At 37.9% G+C, this 23030-nt stretch overlaps 1 protein-coding gene across 1 annotated transcript; it reads left to right on the top strand.

Moving 5' to 3' along the window:
- Window positions 1–488: 488 nt before the first annotated feature.
- On the top strand, window positions 489–22472 carry LOC126076272 (sulfotransferase 6B1-like). The gene is made up of 6 exons (XM_049884843.1): window positions 489–633; window positions 3506–3690; window positions 8224–8350; window positions 15348–15442; window positions 15592–15778; window positions 22354–22472. The coding sequence occupies exons 1-6, from the start codon at window positions 489–491 to the stop codon at window positions 22470–22472; spliced, it is 858 nt and encodes a 285-aa protein (XP_049740800.1).
- The last annotated feature ends 558 nt before the right edge of the window (window positions 22473–23030 follow it).

Raw genomic sequence — 23030 nt, 5'->3', positions numbered from 1 at the left:
TTTGCTTACTCCATTCCTTCTCTTTTTCTGAAATGTAATACTAGCTACTTCCTCAAGAAGAAGTCTAATTTTTCCAACAATTTCCAAAAAGATGTAATCCATCATAGCCATTAAAAGCCTTCCCTTATTAAATAAGTCCGTAGGATTTGATTAATCTTAGTCTCTTAATAAATGATTGCATTCTAATAGCTTGATACTCTTCTATGCCAGGTATTCTGAGTCTCAAATTGAAGAAAACATTTCATAATGTGTTGTTTATCAGCAAATTCAGATAACATCATTTCACAGTAGACTTTGGCTCAGTTGCGGTTTAAAAATTACCCTTGTAAAGAATTGCAGAAGGTATGAATATGTTCCATTAGTTGAAATCTCAGTAATTCTGCGATAACTTTTGCCACTGAGCTAGAGTTAAGATTCAGGAGCATACTTATTCTGTGCCTTGTGTAGATCAGTGCTTAGTAAATACTTGTTAATTGATTTGGTTAAAAATGTTATCGCAGAACCGCTCAGGTGTTCTTCATAAATTCAAGGGGATTCTGTTTTCCACTATGTCTTCAGAAGAACTTCTTAATTCCCTGGATTCTTTTGATGCAAGAGAAGATGATGTATTTCTGGTTTCTTACCCAAAATCTGGTAAAGTTTGTTTTAATGCATTTTTATATAGAGAAATATAAATAATAAGAAGTAATGTATAATGATCATTTTTATGAAACATTTATTTGTCAGAATTTTTCCACAGAAATTAAGGCAGCCTAAATATCTTAATGAAAGTATTTGATATTGGAGAGCCAGAAAATGTGCCTAAGATGATTCAGCTGGAAAAGTTAAAGCTTTATTATGGTCTTATTTCTATTTTATTGATAAAGACATACAAATATTGATATATATATATATGTATACAATAAGTATGACATATACTACATTGTAGCATTCTCATTATGCTTTGCACCAAGCACAATAACTAAACAGTACTTATTTGATTTATACTTAGTGATTGATTTATATATACATGGGTTTTTTTTTTTTCAGTGCTAATAAGAATCGTAAATATTTTGATTGGTAAAGGGTCTTTACTTAAAGGTTATTTCTAGATATGAGTATACACTCATGAAGGGACTTTTATTATGAATTAAGTCATTCTGTAGATAATCAAAATTTTGTTGTTGTTGTGTGCTGTCCAGTTGATTCTGACTCTTAGTGACCCTGTAGAACAGAGTAGAACTGTCCCAAAGAGTTTCCAAGGCAGCAGTCTTTATGGAAGGAGCCCTAGGGGTGCAGTGGTTAAGCTCTTGGCTGCTAACTGAAAGGTTGGTGATTCTAACCCACCAGTTGCTCCTTGGGAGAAAGATGTGGCAGTCTGCTTCCTAACGATTTACAGCCTTGGAAACCCTATGGGGCAGTTCTACTCTGTCTTATAGGGTTGGTATGAGTTGAAATCGAGTCAATGGCAGTGGGTGTGGGAATCTTTATAGAAAAAGATCACCAGGTTTTTTCTCCTTTGGAGTTGCTGATGGGCTCCAACCACCGACCTTTTGGTTAGCAGCTGAGTTGCTTAACCATTGTGCCACCAGGTCTCCTTAATCAAAATTAGTTATATATTGCCTTTAGAGGTGTCCAGGGTATATAAGATCCAACTTTCTGTTGCTATTTCCAGGATAGCAGACATGTGTGAATGGGCATATACCTGCTAGCAGGAGTCCAGCTCCTCAGAGCTAAGCTCCCTTCGAGCTGTGTCTGTGTGGTAGTCCTCTCATCTGATTGTAAGTCAGGCACAAGAGGGCCTCCTATTGAAAGATGCAGGGCTCATGTAGGGCCAGACCTCCCAAGGTACTTTTAAAGCATAAATATAAGCCATATATATATATATATATCTTTTATTTTGGAAAATATTCTGCAAATGGAAACTAAATGATTGCTCCCAGAATACCTCAGGGCAAAGGTGAAATGCAATAGGTTGTTCTGTGAATAAATATATCTTACCTTAATTGACATGTTACTTTAGAAAGTAATTTATGATATCTTTCTGGGTTTTGCAGCAGGTGGCTAGCATACCACATATAAATAGCTATCTATAAGGCTTCCACTGTACATATTGGTGCTTATAAATTACAGCCCTTGCCAGTGAAACCACCAGCTGCCAGAAGGCCTCTGCAATAGCATAGTTTATATTTTCTCTCCTTCATCAAAATATTTCATCAATATGTTTTATTAAAATAATACAAATATCATTACTATTATGAACATTAATATGACTATTATGATTATGAATATTTACAACCTATACTTATTAACACTGTAATCTAAGAGTCTTAATATCAAAACATATGATGCAAATGAGAACACTATTTAAACTATATTCAACTATAAAACTCTATAGGAGTATATTTTAATATTGTGTCTCATTGAAATTAAAATGAGCTAAAGGGAGACTAAGCCAAAAAACTAAGCCAAACCGGTTGTTGTTGAGGCAGTTCTGACTCAGAGTAACCCTATAGGACAGAGTAGAACTGCCCCATAGGGTTTCCAAGGAGTGGCTGATAGAGTTGAACTGCCGACCTTTTGGTTAGCAGCCTAGCTCTTAATCATTGTGCCACCAGGCCTGCTTTAAACTATAGGGGACATTACTTTCACATTGGTAAACATATCCCACCCCCAAACTTCTACTTCTGTGCTCAACAGTTTATAACATTGAAGCATATTCACCATTTGCTTTATGTGAACATAAAGTGGTATTCCATTTAGACTCCATGGTAGCTGACTTGAATCCTTTATGATGTTTGAACATGGTATTTGTTTATTGTTTAAATATTTTACGTATCTGTTATGTATTTGGAAACCCCAGTGGTGTAGTGGTTGAGACCTACAGCTGCTAACCAAAAGGTCGGCAGTTCAAATTGCGCAGGCACTCCATGGAAGCCTTATGGGGCAGTTCTACTCTGTCCTATAGGGTCATTATGAGTTGGAATTGACTCATCAGCGATGAGCAGTGGCAAGGCCTTATGTATTTGCACACAAACAAAAATAAGATTCAGTCTCTATGTTCAAAGAAAAAATGGGATGACAGGCATGAACACAAACAGTGGCAATAATACTGTTATACTCTGCTGTTCCTTCTAATAGAGTAGGTGCTGAGTACACTGTGAATGAGCAACTCTGCCAGGGGTTGGGGAGTCAGAAGACAGTTGATAAAAGAGGAAGCTGATGAGCATGAAGGACCAGTAAGAACTGTGTGAATAGGAGAAGGGGGTGGAGTAAGTGGTAGCAGAGTATTTCAACACAAGAAACAGCATGTATAGTTCTCATATCACTTCACACTCTTTAAAATGGGATTAGAAATGAATTAGTGTCTGCAATGTTTCGACAGATTTAAATGGGTGTCAGGAGGTAATAATTATAATAAAATCAATGCATTCATTGCTTTCAAAACCTCATGTGAATGTTCTTTATCCCTTTCATCAAGAGTGTCATTTAATTAAAACACATTTTATTTTATATTTGGTCGAAGGTACTCACTGGATTGCAGAAGTCATTGAGAACATTCCCAATGCAAGACTTACTCTAACATCTCCTATCGAATTCGGAGACATTTCAAAGTTTGAAGAGCTAAAAATGGTGTCTAAGCAAAGAGTTATTCCAACACATTTGAGCTATGACATGCTACCAATGAAAATTAAAATAAAACAGTGCAAGGTAAGTTAAGGGCAGAGGCTTAGAGTCAGACAAGCTGGGCTTGGATACTTGCTTTGGTGTGTTCAAGCCGCGTGGCTTGGAAAGTTGCTGATTCTCCCTAAGCCTTGGTTTCTTCATTCGATACTATCATTTGAATAATAGCATCCATCTCGTAGGTATAGGTGTTACCACAGTGTCCAGCTCATAAAAATTATTGCTAATAATCTTTTAGCATTGAAAGAAATATAAACATTATACTGATATGTCAACCTGAATTACACTAGCCAATGTTTTGTTCTATTTTAGACCTGGTTTTAATCTTTTTACTTAAAACATTGATGTCTTAAAAAAAAAACACCCCATTGTCCCTGAGTCAGTTTCAACTCATAGTGACCCTATAGGATAGAGTAGAACTGCACCATAGGGTTTCCAAGGAGCGGCTGGTTGATTCCAACTGTCGACCTTTTGGTTAGCAGCCTGAGTTCTTAACCACTATGACACCACCAATTGGTCCAGGGCCCCATAAAACCAAACCAAACTTGTTGCCACCGAGTCAATTCCGACTCATAATGACCCTATAGAACAGAGTAGAACTGCCCCATGCCCCATAGGGTTTCTAAGGAGTGCCTGGTAGATTCAAACTGCCAACCTCTTGGTTAGCAGCCAAGCTCTTAACCACTGTGCCACCAGGGCTGCATACACACACACACACACACACTAAAAAAAAAAAAAAGAAGACTAGGTATAAAAATACCAATATGCCACGTGGTTTTCTCTGATATGGTGTTAGGTTGAAATTTTATCTTCTTTACAGACGTCTGTATTTTGCCAGAACAAAATGTTCCTATAAGGAGCATTTTAAAATTTTATTTTAATAAAAAAAGAATATTTAAAAAGCAAAGGCAAGATACATGCGATACTTACAAGTAATTAGTAATGAAGCCTTTTCAATGTCAGCCATATTTTAAAAATAAAAACACAAAACCTACCTGTCAAAGCAGATCTTCCTATAATTGTACGTCCATAACTACAATGCCTCCACACACACCTTCTACTCTTCTGCCCAAATAAAAGTGAACACAGTCAAAGCCCCAAAAAACCAAACGTGTTGCTGTCAATTCCCACTCAAAGCAACCCTATAGGGCAAAGTAGAACTGCCCCATATAGTTTCCAAGGAGCTATTGGTGGATTCGAGCTGCTGACCTTTTGGTTAGCTGCCAATCTCTTAACCACTGTATCAACCAAAGGCAAAATGTCATAGGGTTTTGCCTCTATCCCTAGGAAATCTATCAGAACAGTAGAAGGCATACAACATGATTACACTTTCACTCAACCAAGCATTTTCACTTGAAACAGACTGTCTCTAAGACACACACACACACACACACACACACACACACACACACAGGGCTGGGGGAGGTATTTGGGAGAGAAAAAGGGTCTGGTAAACTCAATGACCCTTATGCAGGGTAATGCAGTAACACTGAAAACAAATGGCTACTAGAGACTAAGTTATGTGTCTTATATACGTTATAATAAGACACAAGTGGTAGGTATTTTTTCTTTTATAAGCAAAGAAACTGAAGCTCAGAAAGGCTAGGATGCTTCTTAATCACCACCTTGAAGGTGTGATCCTTAATGGGAACTGAGGCTCTCCGGTTGTCCCGGGCCTCCCAAGAGGATGAACGTTGTTACCGATGGCTTAGCTCTGAGATCTGAGATGCTGGGCTAGCCTTCCTGGCCCTCAGCAGGGCCTGTGAGACTCTAAATTACTCCCCCAATCTTTCCCTACTAGCTCTCAACTCTACCTGGCCTCCTATATTTTCTTCCTAATCCTCTTTCTCCTTTTTTTCCAAACTCTCTGACATGAAATTTATGCTTTCCAACTCATGATTTTGGTTAATTTTTTTTTTTTTTCCACAGAGTACTATTCTTACCTTCCTTCATATCCCCCAATCTTTCCCACTGTTTATTCTGATTTCTTAGAATACATTTTTTTAACCTTTGTTGACAAAACATGCATTAATGGGATACATTGCCTTTCTCAGTAGATAATCACTTACATGTAGCTCTAGGGATTTTCTGAAGTTTTAAAAACCTCTCCTCTTTATTAAAATAAATTCTCTCCAACTGTATGGCTGAGGCTTAAAATTCTACCATTTTATCACTTTTTGGTTAAAGCAATAGATTATTAAAATAGTGCTCTCTGAGCCCTAGGATTCTGAGTCAGCTCAGGAAGGAGTTAGAGGAGACCTGATGTGCTGGGTGATTCTCCAGTTCTTTCTTGAGGTAAAGATGGTAAAGGAGGTTAAAGGCGGCTAGTCATTCCTTTAACAGGGAGGCATGGCCTTGCCCTTCACACATCTCTCAATTTAAGGAGAACAGGTGCTGCTTAGGCGGGCCGCACACAATACTTGGACTATGAACACAATGCAGAAAGATAGTTATATATTAAAAATGACTCAGCAAAAACTTTCTTCCTAAGTAAAATTTATCAACCCTGAGTGTTGATAAAAAAGCAAATAAAACATCTGGTACTCAAGCAGTGTTGACCATGATTTAAGATTCTCCTATCACATCCAGGTTCTCACACTGAAGAGTGACACTACAGAAAATCACAAAAAAGTGACAGGTTGTGTTGTACAGTATTTGTATGGAATGTTGTCTTGACCTCTCTTCTCTCGTCCTCCAGTATGTTCTGAATCTGTGCTTGAGATCTGGGTTAGCCCATCACTAACTACCGATAAAAAAAAGCCATTGCCATCGAGTCGATTCCAACTCATAGCGACCATATAGGGCAAAGTAGAACTGCCCCATGGAGTTTTCAAGGAGCACCTGGTGAATCTGAACTGCTGACCTTTTTGTTAGCAGGCGTAGCTCTCAACCACTAGGCCACCAGGGTTTCCTGACTATTGATAAAGCTAACTAATTTGCTTTGTACTTTTTCTTTTACTTTCCTTTTTCCACTCTCTGGAAGCATTACATGCTCTGTCTTTATGAATATTTTAGCCATTTTCATGGTGGAAGAATTTTATATTAATGCAGTTATACAATTTTATTTTTTCTGCAAGAAAAGTATAATTTATGAGATAAACTAAAGTCATTTGTTTGAAGATTAATCCTTATTTTGAACTTTATAAAAAGCAATGCAGTACTCTGTAGGCTGGTGTTAAAAGTTGCCTAAAGCACTTTTGTTTCTTATGTTCCTACTGCACTCTATACTTCTATTATAACTTTTCAAACACTACATCATCAAAAATGTGTTTAATTATCTTACCCCTTCACGTAACTGTAAGTTTTGAGAGGCAGGGCTGGAACCATTTTTGTCTTGTGCATCATTATATGCCTTGTGTCTGGAACACTGAGCACTACCTGGTATACCAGAACAAAAAGCAAAACACACAAAATTCATTGCTGTCAAAGTGATTCTGACTCATAGTGACCCTATAGTACAGAGTAGAACTTCCCCATAGGGTAGTTACCTGAAGGCTGTAATCTTTATGGAAGCAGGTTGCTACATCTTTCTCTCACAAAGTGGCTTGTGGGTTCAAACCAACCTGTTACACCCAAAACCAAAAACCTGTTGCATTTGAGTCGATTCAACTAGTAGCAACCCTATAAGACAGAGTAGAACTGACCCATAATGTTTCTAAGGATTGACTGGTGGATTCAAACTGCTGACCTGTTGGTTAGCAGCCAATTCTTAACCACGGAGCCATCAGGGCCCCAACTGGTATACAAAAACCAAACACTCTTCCAACGAGTCAATTCTGACTCATAGCGATCCTATAGGACAGAGTACAGCTGCCTCACAGAGTTTCCAGAGAACACCTGGTGAATCTGAACTGTGACCTTTGGTTAGCAACCATAGCACTTAACCACTACGCCACCAGGGTTTCCACCTGGTATATACTAAAAAAAAAAAAAATTTTTTTTTTTTGTACTAAAAAAATTATTTATTGAATTGGAGTTATACTCTTAGTGATTAAATTAGAGGGTATTAGATTCCCTGCTCTTTGGGGGATTCATTTATAGAAAAACGAAATTCCAAAACATTGTTTTTCCCATAAACAAGAATAGATAAAGAATAGAAAATTTGTAAGAAACCCTAAACTGTATGTAAATCACACCTTATAATACATGGATATTAAAAGAATGATCTTGTGTACAAATGAATAGGGTTTTCCCATGTATGTTCCTAAAACATAGGACCAAATTTAGCATATAAATTAAAAAGAAAAAAAAATGTGTGGTTGATGGACTGGCAACATCAGCATCGCCTGGGCCCTTGTTAAAACTGCAGAATTTCAGGCCTCGTCCTGGACCTCCTGAATCAGAATTTACAGTGTAGCAAGATCCCCAGGTGATTCTTACGTACATTAAGTGCTGAGACGCACTGGCCTAAGTCTGTTTAATATTCAGATGAAGCTGCCAAAAAAAAAAAAAAAATCATGGCTTGCACAGGTAAAGCTAGTTGCTGCTTTCTTTTAAGGAATGTTTTATATTGGGGTTATTTCCATCCAGGAATAAATTCTTCTGTTTTGTTTTTAACAGGTCATTTATGTTGTTAGGAATCCAAAAGACACGGCTGTTTCTTTGTACCACTACTACAGGGATAACCCAAATCTCCCCCCCACTGCCACATGGGCCGAGTTTTTAGAGCTGTTCCTAAGAGGAGATGGTAAATATGCCAGTGCTTATTAGTCATAATGTACAGTAAACTTTTTCTCTCAAAATGAAAGTTTTCAAACCAAATGTTTGAATGGATCCTTACTGCCTATTTTCAGAAATACATTGCAATCTGTTCTTTTATTTCTTCTAAGTAAATGTTCCCTCACTTTGCTTCTTCATAGTCTTTTTTATCACTTATGGGTAGCACATATTTTTTTTTATGGATAGCACATATTAGCGATTATTTATTGAACTGCATTCAAGACGGAGATTAATTCTGATGAAGCGCCTCTTTTTCACCTAGAGTTGAAGTTGTCATGTTAAGATTAGGCTTTTCATTGAGATAACCATGCACTGATGGGAGTGCAGCAAGGTACGGCTGAAACCTGCACCTGTTAAAAAAAAAAAAACCATCGCTGTTGAGTTGATTCTGACTCAAAGCGACCCTATAGGACAGAGTTGAATTGCCCCATAGGATTTCCAAGGAGCGCCTGGTGGATTCAAACAGCTGACCTTTTGGCTAGCAGCCGTAGCTCTTAACCACTGTGCCACTTGAAACATAACTTGTGCCCACTTGGAAAATAAAACAAAAACACACACGCACACAAACCCAAGTTCCTCAAATAAACAAACTGTGATAGAATGAGCCATCTTGACACATGGTTTTATAGAAACTAACAAAAAGTAATTTATCCTGAAAAAATTATCCACACACATTGGTCCTGCTGTCATTCAGGACCTTGGGAATTTTTCCTTTCTTCCTGACTCAGCCATGTCTGAAGCACTGGAGAAAACAAAACAAATCCTATTCTGAATTCCCAAATTTTCATTAAACCATAATAATATACCAATACAAAGCAGAATTTAGAAGAGACATGAGTTAGAAATCGTATGTATTCAGAGGACCCTATCTCTTATTAGGCTTAAAGTAGTTCTTAATTCCTAATTTCACTATTTTATTTGCAAACTGTTAGGTTTTAACTTGTTAATTGCAAAATGGCCTTAACAAATGTAACCCTAAACTGAGGACACTGGTAACCCACCAGCAGCAAGTTTTTGCTTTATTTTACTGTATTCTCTATAGAGGAGGGTGCTAAACTCACACTGTTTCACTTTTCACTTCCTCTTTCTATTTTCCTCCTTAACTAATGGCAGAATCATAAAATTCTGTGATAAAATGGAAGAATCATAAAATTTCAGGAACAGCAAGTATCTTAAAGGTTATCTGATCAAAACATCCACCTGATGTTTGAATCATCCTTACAACATTCCCAAGAGTTATGTAGGCTAAGCTTCCTAACCGTAAGGACAGATTCGACACCCTGCAAAGCAACATATTTCATTTTGGAACTGCTAAGATATTTAAAAAAAAAAAAAAGAAAAGAAAATCTTACTGTTTACTGTGTGCCTGCCATGTGATACAAACACTTATCTAAGTGCTATGCAAACATTATCTCATTTCATCCTTGCTAAAACACCGTGAGGTGGATGCTATCCTTATTTTACAGGTGAGGAAAATGAGAACCTCGAGGAGGCCAAGTAACCTGTCCACAGACCCAGAGCTAACAAGGTGCAGAGTGGAGATTTAAATTCAGGTGTTAGCTTCAAAATCTTTGCTCTTACCTCTGTGCCATGACATGTCCAGCAGGAAGCTCTCTTCCTGATCCTTAATCCCTCTTCCACACGATAGCCTTCTAAATATTTGAAGATAGTTAGCATGCCTCCCTTCTCTTCAATTCCATTTTTGGAATAAGCAGAGTTTAAATTAAATACATAAATTATTTTTTAAAAACAGATCTTGAGCCTGCTTTTCCTCAAGACAGGATATGTGGCTTTCGTCTACCATTATTACACAGCGTGGCTTGTCATCCACCCCCATCACCACACAAGCTCTAACTTGGCCATATCTCTGTTACTGTGCAGTGCTCAGAAGGCAGAGCATATTGTAGGTATGGCCTGCCTAGCATGGGGAGAGCAGACCTAGTTCTGCTTTTGTCCTAGAAATGATTTTCCTATGGATGAAACCACAAGAAGGCCAGTCTAGGCCAGAACCCAAAGATGCTAACTGTCCACCATGGACCACCTGCCTTTGCTACCACCGTATCACTGGGACTCGTAGCAGGATATCTGGGAGTGTAATTTGAAAAAAATATGTTAGGTGATTCTCTGGTACCTTCGTAGGTAAATTAGTAGACTATTAGTTATAAAGATATTTTACTCGTAAGTACATTTGTGGGTAATCAGCCTGGGCAAACCCTATCACCACCAAAAATAGTCACTGTATGGTATTTAAGCATTTTTTCCTAATTCACATAGAAGCAGTGGCTTCAGTTTTTACTCTTTATAGTTACTTTTTTCCTTTATAGTTGCTTTTCTTTTTGTTATAGTTCTGTGTGTGTGGAGGGGTATATGCATATGTGAGTGTGTTTCAAGGACATTCTTCAATGACTTTTTGAGGGAAGAGTTATTTTTATTGCAAATGACAACATGATGTAATAGAAGGAGCAGGCTATGGAGGCAGAAAACCTGGGCTCAAGTCTTGACTGTAATTTATTCCCTGTGTGTCTTTGAACAAGCAGCATAACCATTCTCAGGCCCAGACTTCTAATACAAAATAAAAATGACCTAGTTCATAGCATTATCTAGAGTTTCCAATTAAGTAATGGCTAAAATATACTACAGAAATAGTAAAATATACTCACTTATTATTTCACTAGACATATAGACTTTTAAAGAGCCTCATATTTGGGTGGAAATGTTGCCAGTAGATATTTATCTAGAGAGATTAGTTTATAATTGCATCACTGTGATATCCTGTACACAATTCCAAGCCATAGACTAGACGTGAGTTATGCTACAAGGCAGTACAATAAAGAGATGCCGATAGCTGCAAATTTACGTAACATTATCTAATTAATATTTTGCCTTTCACTGAGTATACAAATATGTCTTTGGTTTTCAAATTAAACAGCAACGATAAGTTATGTTCTGGAAATGTGTTGATAGATTAATATCTTTGGGAAACTAGTATTTTAGATCTTATTTTTTCTTTTTTCCCATAGCCTGCCCCCTCCATTCATATATTAGTATTCCTTTTTTCTGAGGCTACTTTATCCCAGGATTTTACTTTTCTGCACAATTATCATATCTTCAGAGGGCTTTCTAAAAATGAAGATGCTCATTATAACTGGATATAAGAGGCAGAGATTTGTTTTCAAAAAATGTGGAATAAAAGAATGTGCTAAAGCAGAATGAGTCAGTTTGCTAGGCAGGCTGAAGGCCCTTAAGGTTGGAAAAACGAATTTGCAGTGGCATAAATACACAGAGTGTGTAAATTTCTATAGCAGCACTCAGCAGCAAGGGGAAGGAAGAAAAGAAGGTAAACTGTGACTCAATTACTGGGAGTTTGTTAGGTGATTGAAATAAACAATAAGGCAAGGAAGTTGATGGTATTGGCAAGAAAACTGTTGAGATGGTGCACAAGGGGAATAAAGTGAAGATAGAAAGGACCAAAGTGGTCAGACTAGCGCATTGTAGAAGCTAGTCATTAAAGTCCTTCCAGTTGATGGCAAGGACTGAGACTTCAGCGATGGTAGGGGAGAGAGCAGAAGGTCAATTTATGACAGACAAGGAAGGAAAGGGTGGCATATATAAAGGACACAAGTCTCAAGAAAACAAAAACAATCAAGCAAAAAACAAACAACCCTACATTCTATAGGAGGGAGAGTTCTGGAAGCTTATAGGAAGCAGTGAAATTTCTGACTCACTCTCTAGACTCTAAAACACATGGACTGGGCCAGAATGAACAACTTCTATTCAAGGGTACCTACGAAGAAGGGGTATTTTTGGATAGCAGAAGAAAGGCATACAAAGGTGTTAAAACCAAGAAGTGAGATAGTTCTGTGACTTGATGAAGGATATGGATTAAATTATTTCCCATGAAAAGAAGAGTTCCAATCTCTATTTTGAAAGCCACATTTTCTTTAAAACTACAGATATACTAATGACCTATGAGGATTCTGATTTAAAAATTATCCAGAATGTTTTTTATCCTAACCCTTTTTTAAAAATCTTTATTGTGCTTTAAGTGAAACTTTACAAATCAAGTCAGTCTCTCACACAAAAACTTATATACACCTTGCTACATACTCCCAATTGCTCTCCCCCTAATGAGACAGCCCGCTCCCTTCCTCCACTCTCTCTTTTCATGTCCATTTCACCAGCTTCTAACCCCCCTCTACCCTCTCATCTCCCCTCCAGGCAGGAGATGCCAACATAATCTTAAGTGTCTACCTGCTCCAAGAAGCTCACTCTTCACCAGCATCCCTCTCCAACCCATTGTCCAGTCCAATCCCTGTCTAAAGAGTTGGCTTTGGGAATGGTTCCTGACCTGGGCCAACAGAAGGTCTGGGGGCCATGACTACTGGGGTCCTTCTAGTCTCAGTCAGACCATTAAGTCTGGTCTTTTTATGAGAATTTGGGGTCTGCATCCCACTATTCTCCTGCTCCCTCGGGGTTCTCTGTTGTGTTCCCTGTCAGGGCAGTCATCGGTTGTAGCTGGGCACCATCTAGTTCTTCTGGTCTCAGACTGATGTGGTCTCTGGTTTATGTGGTCCTTTCTGTCTCTTGGGCTCGTAATTGCCTTGTGACCTTGGTGTTCTTCATTCTCCTTTGATCCAGGTGGATTGAGACCAATTGATGCATCTTAGCCGCTCTAACCCTGTTTAAAAACACCTTTCTAGACATATTCTAATATATCAGTTAGGATATAGACTTAAACTATTACAAACATTAGACTTTCCTGTGTTAGTAGGGAAGGCACTGTAGCCAGTTTCTTTGCATTCTTTTAGCTGGTTTAAGTTCTTTTGGAATAAGGTAGGATATAAATTAGTCAATAATAGAATGGTTCTTAAATTATGAGCAGGCTATTCTCCAAAAATTCATCCTTAAGTCCATGTTGAGACACTTTGGGATGCAATTTCCTACTGCAAAACCATAATGGCATTGTCAATTATGCCTAACCACAGGGCCTAACACTGGGTCTCTATGCCTGCCCAGGCTCATCGTCACAGGAGGAGCTTCCCTACGGTCCAAGGGCTTCCATAGCCTCTTTAGGCAGTGACATCATCCATGAAGACTGGGCTGTGGCCACTGGTGGGAAATAGAGGAGTGGGTTACCACTGTGGGCATGGTACTGGGCACTAGTGACTAATTTACTTTCTAAATTTGTGTGAGAGAAAATCAGCTTCCCTCCTGCCAACGAAGACTGGGCTGTGGCTACTGGTGGGAAATAGGGGAGTGGGTTACCACTGTGGGCATGGTATTGGGCACTAGTGACTAGTTTACTTTCTAAATTTGTATGAGAGAAAATCAGTTTCCCTTCTGCCATGTTTTTGTGCCTGGGAACAGGTTGGCCATTCTCAGAAGAAGAGCCCCTTTTCGCTGATGTGGTAATTTGGGTAATTCTAGGATAAAGTATGGAAACCCTGGTGGCGTAGTGGTTAAGTGCTTCGGCTGCTAACCCAAGGGTCGGCAGTTTGAATCCGGCAGGCGCTCCTTGGAAACTCTATGGGGCAGTTCTGCTCTGTCCTATAGGGTCGCTATGAGTCGGAATTGACTCGATGGCACTGGATTTGGGTTTTTTTTGGTTTAAGATAAGGTATTGTGTAAGTCACTGAAATAAAAGCGAGATTTCTGATAATGAGGACTGTGTTAGGGCTGTTCTTCTAAGGATCAATTCTTGTTATATGACCCTGGGTGTCCATGGAGTAGAAAACTGGATTGACTCTTTATGACGCCACTATAGTCCGTGAAATTCTTATTTTAAAAATACGTTATGCTTAGTTCTTGTCCTTTGTTTCCTCAAAAGCTAAAGTCATGAAAAATTGCAGTTAGTTTGGAGGTAATTATATTTCAATATGTTCAGAGCTTTAATGTTCAAAATGCCAAGCACAATGTTTGGCAGACATTAATGGCTTAATAAATGTTTATTCAATAAGTGAATGGTCAGGAATTCTTCAGGAAGCTGCTAGTAGAGTAGCTTTTTTATGATTGGAACACTAACTAGAGTTTAGCCTTTGTATGATAAGACACGTACAGAATGATATATATGTAGTACTTTAAATGATTATGTTTTATGCTTTATATTTTCAAGTTAGTTGACTTCATATGGTGACAAGAGGAAAGGTGATTCACTTTGTGTTTTTAATTATCACTGCTATAGTGCTTATTTTGCATGATAATATTTTGCTTTTGGCCCTGGAGATTTTTTATGGTTGTCATTTAATGACAGCGACAACAAAGAGATAATGTCAATTACAGATAAATCCGTAACAATGTATCTTTTCAGTCTTGAACTAAGATAAAGTGAAAGACAAGTAGCAGAATCTTTTTTTTTTTTTTTTTTTTGGCAGAAGTTTATAAACTTTTTATGGTAAGAACCTATACTTATGAAAATCATGACACTCTACAAGAATAAAATAGTATATCGTCCATGTTTCCCTTTCTCTCCCAAGATTGAAAGTAGTTATTAAACAAAACACTGAAAACCAAACCACTTGGTATTGAGTTGATTCTGACTCATGGGTAACCAGAGGCTGAATTTGAACTCATCCAGAGATGCCTTGGAAGAAGGCCTGGAGATGTGCTTCCAAAAGGTCACCACCTTAAGAACCCCATGAATGCAGCTCTACTCTGCACACGTGAGGTCGCCATGAAAGTAGTTATTAGAACACAATTATTGAGAAAGCATGTGCTCTGTATTTCTGCTTCCATTTCTCCTATTTACTAAAAATAATTTTAAAAATCAGTAACCTTATTAAGAAATGTGGCCATCAAGCTTCATTCACATCACAGTATTATACTTAACTGAAACAATCATAAAAAATTAAATGCTTAAAAAAACTTTTACTCCAGAGTTTAATATGCGTGTGCCTGATATTGAATACTTGACTAATGTGAGAAAAACTCAGGGTTGCATACTAATTCAACAATTCATTTTTCTTTAGTTGTGTATGGATCCTGGTTTGATCATGTTTTAAGCTGGGAAGATCACAAAAATGATGAAAATGTTCTAATAATATTCTATGAAGAAATGAAGAAAGTAAGTCCTCAAATTTTCAACAAACAAAATTTAAATCTCATTAAATTAAAACAGTAAATCAATAAATGAATTCTATGCAGATTTTAAAGAATGAATTTGAAGTTTTGATAAAAATTATACTATTTGTTATTTATTTGTGTGTTGCTCAGGATGTTTCTAAAACCATAAAGGAAATAACTGCTTTCCTTGGTATACATGTGAGTGACAGTGAAATTAATAAGATTGCTTGGAAAACATCATTCAGTGAAATGAAAAATAATGCAGCCAGAGAAAACTATGATGTAAATCATACCATCTGTGCCCTCACGTCCAATAGGAACCTGGTGTTTAGGAAAGGTAAGCCATAAAGAGATGTGGTACTTTGTCTGAGGTTTGTATTTACAAGTGGTTCCTTCGTGCTACTTTTAATCTCTCATCTCACCTTCAGATGCTCCATATCTTGCACAATGCTTTTGTGTTGTAATGCTTCAGGGCCTGTTTATTAAATGAAATTGCTGAATTGCATTCTTTCTCGATATTGAAATTTCCATGTCCAGTTAGGAACCAACTGAGAGATAGATGTAAGAGTTAAACACATGGAAATGATAAACTATTTGAAGAATGTACCCTAGGTCCATAGCCTAGTGCATTTGCTAATACATCATCCCTGAATTAGAGAAACATACCCTTCCAGTCCCAGCCAATCAGATGCAGCCCTCTTCCCCACTGGGGAGCATGGTGTAAAGTATGGTGCAGTACATGCATCTCTCCAGGAAAGAGAAGGAAACTGTGGACAGTGTACTCTCCTATACTCACTAATCAGATAAGTCACTCTTCAGGAGTAAGCTGGGCAGAAAAGCTAGAAGTGTTATCTACGGACATTTTTTCTGCACAGAAACATGAAGAGAAAGGAATAAATCTTCCCCACTAACCCCCAGGTTTTACTTGGAGTTTTGGTTCATCTGGATATAGAGTTGTTTTGAACCCTATGTGAATTTTTATCCATATCTGTGGGAAAAATGTGTTTGTATCACTTGTAAAGGCAAAATTATCTGCATGTATATACTCACATTTCTTACATGAAAACTCACATTTCGTTTTGCTTCTTTGGTACAACTGAATATAATTCCTTACAAAGCAAAGGTTTGCCAACTCATAGAGAACTGATACTGTCTTAACTTTGCAAAGGTTATTTTTCCATTTTCCATTTCTATCTCCTTATATTTGCCAAACCAGGGCTAAGAGGGAGGTGAGAATTCAGCAAATATTTATTAATAAACTTAATTCTAAGAACTAGGATGGAAAAATTGAATAAGGCACAGCCTGTCCTTTGGAAGGTCATAATCTAGACAGTAATACAAGGTGATAAAGACTATACTAATAACGTGAGCAGAATTTGAATGGCAGCATGGATAGAGGACAGAGAGCTGTTTTCTAGCGAAGTGTGAACGGAAGTGAGAGGTGAGGCGATCCCACTGGATCTGGGACTGGAAGGACGAGCAGGATTTTATCAGGAAAATGTCAGGGAAGAAATACATTCCAGCAAGAGTTAACAGCAAGAAGAAGAGTCCAGAACCACCATGAAATTGGGTGGTATTTTCTAGAAAGGATAGGTAGTCTCATGTGCTTACAGCGGTAGGCGATGTGTGAGGCAGAATGAGGAACATGTGTCTGTAAAAAAAGAAAGACTGGGGCCAGGGAGCAAAAGCTTTGATAGATATGGTGGGAAACTTTTTCTCCTGGTTTATTTGTTGTTTTAAGGAGGCACTTGCGTTTTTTTTTTGCCATGGACAGGCCTCTGTGCTATAAAATTATAATGTCAGCATGAGAACTGATTACAGAGGGAAAGCAGAGACAGAAAGTCCAGTAAATAACCCAGTTGTAACAACCCAGGTAAGAAATATTAAAAAACATATTAAAAATTTAATATTAAAATATAAAAAAAAGAAATATTAAGGGTTGTAATTTGGGCAGTGGCAGTGGAACTGCTTTTGGGTAGAACTGAGCTGAGAAGTCAGTTTTGGAGACATTAGCAGATTGTAGAAATAGGTAAAATAGTTCAGGATTAGAGGGACTAGTAAAGAAAGAAGGAGCCCTGGTGGCACAACAGTTAAGCCCTTGGCTACTAACCCAACCAGCAGCTCCACAGGAGAAAGATCTGGCGATCTGCTCCCGTAAAGGTTTTAGCCTGAGAAACCTTATGCGGCGGTTCTACTCTGTCCCATAGGGTCACTATGAGTTGGAATCTACTCCACTCAACAGCACACAACAACAACAGTAAAGAAAGGAGCCAAATCACAAGGCTTGCTGACTGATATGCTGGCCACAGGAGAAAGACCTGGCAATCTGCTGTTGTAAAGATTACAGCCAAGAAAACCCTGTGGGATAAGACAGTACACAATATTGGGGAAGTCAGCACAACTTGAGCAAGGCAAAGTCACAGAAGCTTCATAGACGCATCACTAAAAAAAAAGTATCCAATATGAGACCAAACGGTCAACAATTACTTTAAAACAAAAATGAGACTGTAAGGGGGCAGGCAAACTAGATGAATGGAAACGGAACAACTAAAATGGAAATAATGAGAATGTTCATGCATTGTGAAGAATGTGACCAATGTCACTGAACAACTTGTGTAGAAATTGTTGAATGGGAACCTAAACTGCTGTGTAAACCTGCACCAAAAACACAATAAAATTATATTAAAAAAAGAAAGAAAAAGAATGCCTATGGGGTAGTTCTACTCTGTCACGTGGGGTTGCTATGAGTTGGCACACAACAACAAGTAAAGAAAGGGATGTGTCTTAGTTTTTTAGTGGTACTGTAACAAAGTTCCACAAAGTGGGTGGCTTTAAAGAACAGAAATGCATTATCTCACCGTTCTGGAGTCTAGAAGTCCAAATCAACATGTTGGCCAAACCATACTTTCTGTCAGCTCCAGGGGAAGTTTCCTTCCTGTCTCTTTCAGCTTCTGGTAGCCCCAGGCATTTCTTGGCATTCCTTGGATTATAGATGTATGTTCACATGGCCGTCTTTATTCTGACTGTTTCTGTATAGCTCTTCTCTTTTAGGACAGCACTCAGATGGGATTAGGACCCAGCCTACCATCACATGACCTCATGTTAGTTTAATTAATAACATCGTCAAAGACCCTATTTCCAAACAAGGTCATGTTCACAGTACCAGGGGTTAAAACTTCAACTTATCTTTTTCAAAAGACACAATTAGTCTATCAATAGGAATAAAACAATCCAAGAGAAGCCAGGAAAAGAGATCAGTCAGAGTTGAAAAAAAAAAAAAAAAAAAACAGGGTCAAGCACAGCAATTCATTTGTCATTTGAATTCTGAGAGCACTGTTTCCAAAGTTGTGGGGGTAGAAGCCAGATGGAAGAGTTTGAACAGATGAGAGGTAAAGAAGAGGAGCATCAACCCAAACCACACTTCCAAGGACTTTGGGAGTAGAGGACAGGAGCAAGATGAGGTGGGGGTTTGAGAAAGAAGCAGAATCAGAAAAAGGATCAGGTGGGGTGGAGGACAGAAGATAAAAGAAGATAGAATTTAGAAAAGAATGCATGAAGGAAGGCAAAGGAAGAAAAGGGGTGAGAACGAGAAAGAAATTGAGCGGGACCATGGTAAAGAGGACGGTGAGGAATGAGGAAGTTCTAATGCTTAGTGGTGTTCAGTGTTACTGCTGACATCATTTACCACTGCCCTTTGAGATTCCAATTAACGAGATAATCAGTTATTTATACTTCTTATCCTCATCTGCCTCACCAGTGACCCTAGCAAATATCCCCAGGTAGGATGATACCAGCATAATCGTAGCTAACAACATTAATTCTAATGTATTTAAATTCTACCTAATAAGCATTTTCCATGTGCTGGCTCTATCTAAGCACAGGAGGGTAACAGTGGAAACATCCTGACTGATACTTGTCATCATGAGTGCCTGTGTGTAAATCTGTACTACACGAAGAACTGAACACAAAGGTGGCTCTCCATAGAGCCCATTCACTTTATTCCTTCCATTGGCTGGATGAGGTAGGGGTTAGGGATCCATTTTCTGCAAATAATCATTTCAAATCAATCACTGAAGTCTTTCATTTAGACTCCTTGGCACAGTGTGATATCCCTCACTTTACAAAGGAGAATCTGTTCCTGCAGTTGTCTTTAAGCTAAGTTTCAACAACATAATTCTCACTTTCCCATAGATTTCACTTGTAAAGTCAGCGACAGAGCCAATATTATAGAAAGTGACTTTGGTGACCACGGAGACAACGCGACAAACAGCCATCCAGAGTAGCCCACTCTAAGTGCCAGAGTCTGAGGGCCCATACAAATTAAGTTACGTGGATAGTTGCAGGAGTGTGGAAAGATGTATGGACAAGGATGCATATTGCAATATTGCTTGTAACAATGAAAACCTAGGGTGTACTTCAATGGGTCACTAATCAGAAGCTGTTAAATACATTAAGTCATGTCCATACGGGGTTTTATTTGAGAGTCATGGAAATTATAAAGTAACAATAACTAGCACTTATTTAGTGCTTACTATGTGACAGGCATAATCCTTCATTTATCGTCTTTAAACTTGAGAGTGAACTTTTGAGGATGGTATTCATGTTATCCACATTTTATTGAAACACTCAGCTCCTTAGTAACGTGACCAACGTCACACACTAGCAGATGGCAGACCAGCACCTGAAGCCACTCTTACTCTACTCGACCACAATTTTTATTGTAGGTGTATAAATATTAACACGCGAAAATGATTAAAATGTAATAAGTACCCCAAAAAAGCAGGTTAAAATTGTGGCATTTTAATAAATATGTAGTTTGTATGTACACATATGTTTGCAACAAAAACATATATGGAAAGCCTGGTGGCATACTGGTTAAAAGTTATGACTGCAACCAAAAGGTTGGCAGTTCAAATCCACCAGCTGCTCCTTGGAAACCCCACGGGACAGTTCTACTCTATGACTCAGAATTGACTTGGTGGCAATAGGTTTTTGGTTTTTTTGCAAAGGACAACATCTGGATGAATACATGCCAGCCAACTTCTTAGCAGTGTTAGACAAGTGTATTTCCTTGATTTTTATTTTCTTTTGCTTATATGTATTTTCCGTAACTTACATACACAGCTATTCCATTATTTTTGAAAAGACTTTTTTTCATAAAAAAATGTTAAGAGAAAGTTGCAGAAGCCAGTTGTCTTAGTTACTTAGTGCTGCTGCTGTAACAAAATATACCACATGTGGGTGGCTTTAAAGAATAGGAATTTATTTTCTCACAGTTCAGGACACTAGAAGGTCCTTTGTCAGTGGTCTCAGAAGTTCCTTAGTGTTCCTTGGCATTTCTTGGCATCTGTCCTCCCCTGCCTATGTCTCTGTGTCTATGCTGGTCTTTTATAACTCAGAAGTGATTAGATTTAGGATCCATTCTACACTGGTAATGGCCTCATTAATATAACAAAAGAAAACTCTATTTCCAAATAGGATCACATTCACAAGTACAAAGGCCAAGAATTCAATACTATTTTGGGGAACAAAAACTCAGTCCATAGCACCAGACAAACAAACAAAAGTCAGGTTAAATGAAGGAAGTCAATAGAGGTTTAGGTGAATTGGACACCAGAAGCCAAAACGGAGAACCAGGAAGGACCAGTGAATATTGGTAAATAATATTAGTATTGCTTTTTTTTTTTTCTTTTTTCTAAGTGCCAGGTGCTGGGCCAAGTGTCTTCCACACATCAGTTGGTTTAACTGCATGAAGTTGATTTTGTGTCTCAGTTGGCACCTTTTAGAAGCAATGTCATTTCCTGACTGGGATTTTTCTCTCTGGTACTATTGTTTCCATTGTCTTTGTGTTTTGCCAGAACAGAGAATTCTACCTTGCTGCTTCTTAAACAGTCTTTTTTTTTTTTTTTTTATATATATATATCACTTTTGGAACCAGAGTCGACAACAACAAAAATTCTTACATTGTAATAGGTTTCTTTGCTGTAGATGACATTGTCTGACATTCAGTGAAGCCACTGGTATTTGTTGAGCACTCACTATATGGTCAGCACTGGAGTAGAGGCTGCAGATTACACACCAACAATATATCATAGTCCCTGACCTGATCGAGTTTATGATCTAATTGGAAAGAAAAGATAATAGAGAACAATATAAGACAGTCTGTAATTGAGGGATAAAATGATGTATCACTGGCTCCCAGTGCATGTAGACCAACAGGGAGGAAGCTTGGGGCCAGGAGTGGAAAAGACCAACATCCAGGGTTGGGGTTTGGCACAGTGTGCATAATGGAGGCAAGAAGGGCAGCCCTGAGTGCTTGACTCTTTGGCTGAGGCTGAGAAGAGTGACTTCTGTGATCAAGAGAGGCTGGTGGACTGTGTGAAGTATAGATCCTATTTCAATCCCCAAACACCTTAAATTGAAGGTGAGGACTTCACGCAAGTCACTCGGTGTTTATGTTTTCAGTTCTCCATTATCAATTTTGTCAAATAAATTTCCTTAAAATGAGATCAATTGCCCAGCCCTGTGCTATGTTATCAACACAGCTTCTGCTACGGAGGTGCACAAAGTAGGGAAATGATTGAAACGTCATTATGTTCACTTTGTCTGCCCTGTGTTTCTATTAAGTTCATGTCGGACATTTCTTTGTTTGCTACATAAAACCCCTGACATTTATATATTTTAATCTTCCTTTCTTTTTAAGAAATATCTTCTTAAACTGCACAAATTAATATACAATAATTACAGAAAATATTAGAAAGTACAGATAGGAAAATGAAGAAAATAATCCTTCATAATCTTAGCATCAAAAGATAACAAATGTCCGCATTTTATTATGAATCTGACAGGTTTCTTTTATGAATACTATATATTTAAATTGGTTCTTGTCTGATTCATTTCCCATTTTTCCAGGAGCAGTGGGTGATTGGATAAACTACTTTACTTCAAAGCAGAAGAGAGTATTCGATGAACTATTCACAGAGAAAATGAAACACAGTGAATTGGCAAGACACTTTGAGGATTACTCTTAATATAAATGGGAAATGAAACCAATTCCCATTTTACACGATGAATTGCTCCGGGAATATCTAAATATTTTTTACCAATGTGGAAACAGATCTTTCTTTCTGTGAGAAACACTTTATGAAAATGTCAGAAGTGTTACGCGTGAGGGACTATTATTATCATATTTGGTGATAGCAGAGAATTATTAGTAAAAGGAGGTATAAAATTTTGAATGGTTGAATTAAATCTGTTTTCAGGATATTCAGTAAGGCAAGGAGATTACTTCTATTCAGAAAAAGCATGTTACTGTCGATGCTCTGTAAACTGCATTAATTTACAACAAAAGAGTTGAGGGATTATGTAAAATAACAAATGTCTGAGGAGAATTTATTTTTTGCCTATTTGAACAATCATGACCTCTAGACAAACATTGTTATTTAAACATTCCTTGGTGTCTGTGTAGAAGTATTCTCCGGTGTCATAATGACAAACACAATCTTACTGTTGTGAAAACACCTAATACACAGATTATGAAATGACCACATTTCAACGTACTGGTGAAAATGAAGAATGAAAAGATACTC

This window comes from Elephas maximus, chromosome 4, assembly GCF_024166365.1.
Source record: "Elephas maximus indicus isolate mEleMax1 chromosome 4, mEleMax1 primary haplotype, whole genome shotgun sequence".
Taxonomy (NCBI): domain Eukaryota; kingdom Metazoa; phylum Chordata; class Mammalia; order Proboscidea; family Elephantidae; genus Elephas; species Elephas maximus.
The sequence above is the reverse complement of the archived record's forward strand: the minus strand, read 5'-3'. Positions and strand labels throughout refer to the sequence as shown.

Excerpts from the sequence above, each read along its gene's own strand:
- LOC126076272 (XM_049884843.1), top strand. The coding sequence starts at position 489 with ATGTTATCGCAGAACCGCTCAGGTGTTCTTCATAAATTCAAGGGGATT. Across the intron at positions 634-3,505 it reads GGTTTCTTACCCAAAATCTG|GTACTCACTGGATTGCAGAA; the intron begins GTAAAGTTTGTT and ends ATTTGGTCGAAG. Across the intron at positions 3,691-8,223 it reads TTAAAATAAAACAGTGCAAG|GTCATTTATGTTGTTAGGAA; the intron begins GTAAGTTAAGGG and ends TGTTTTTAACAG.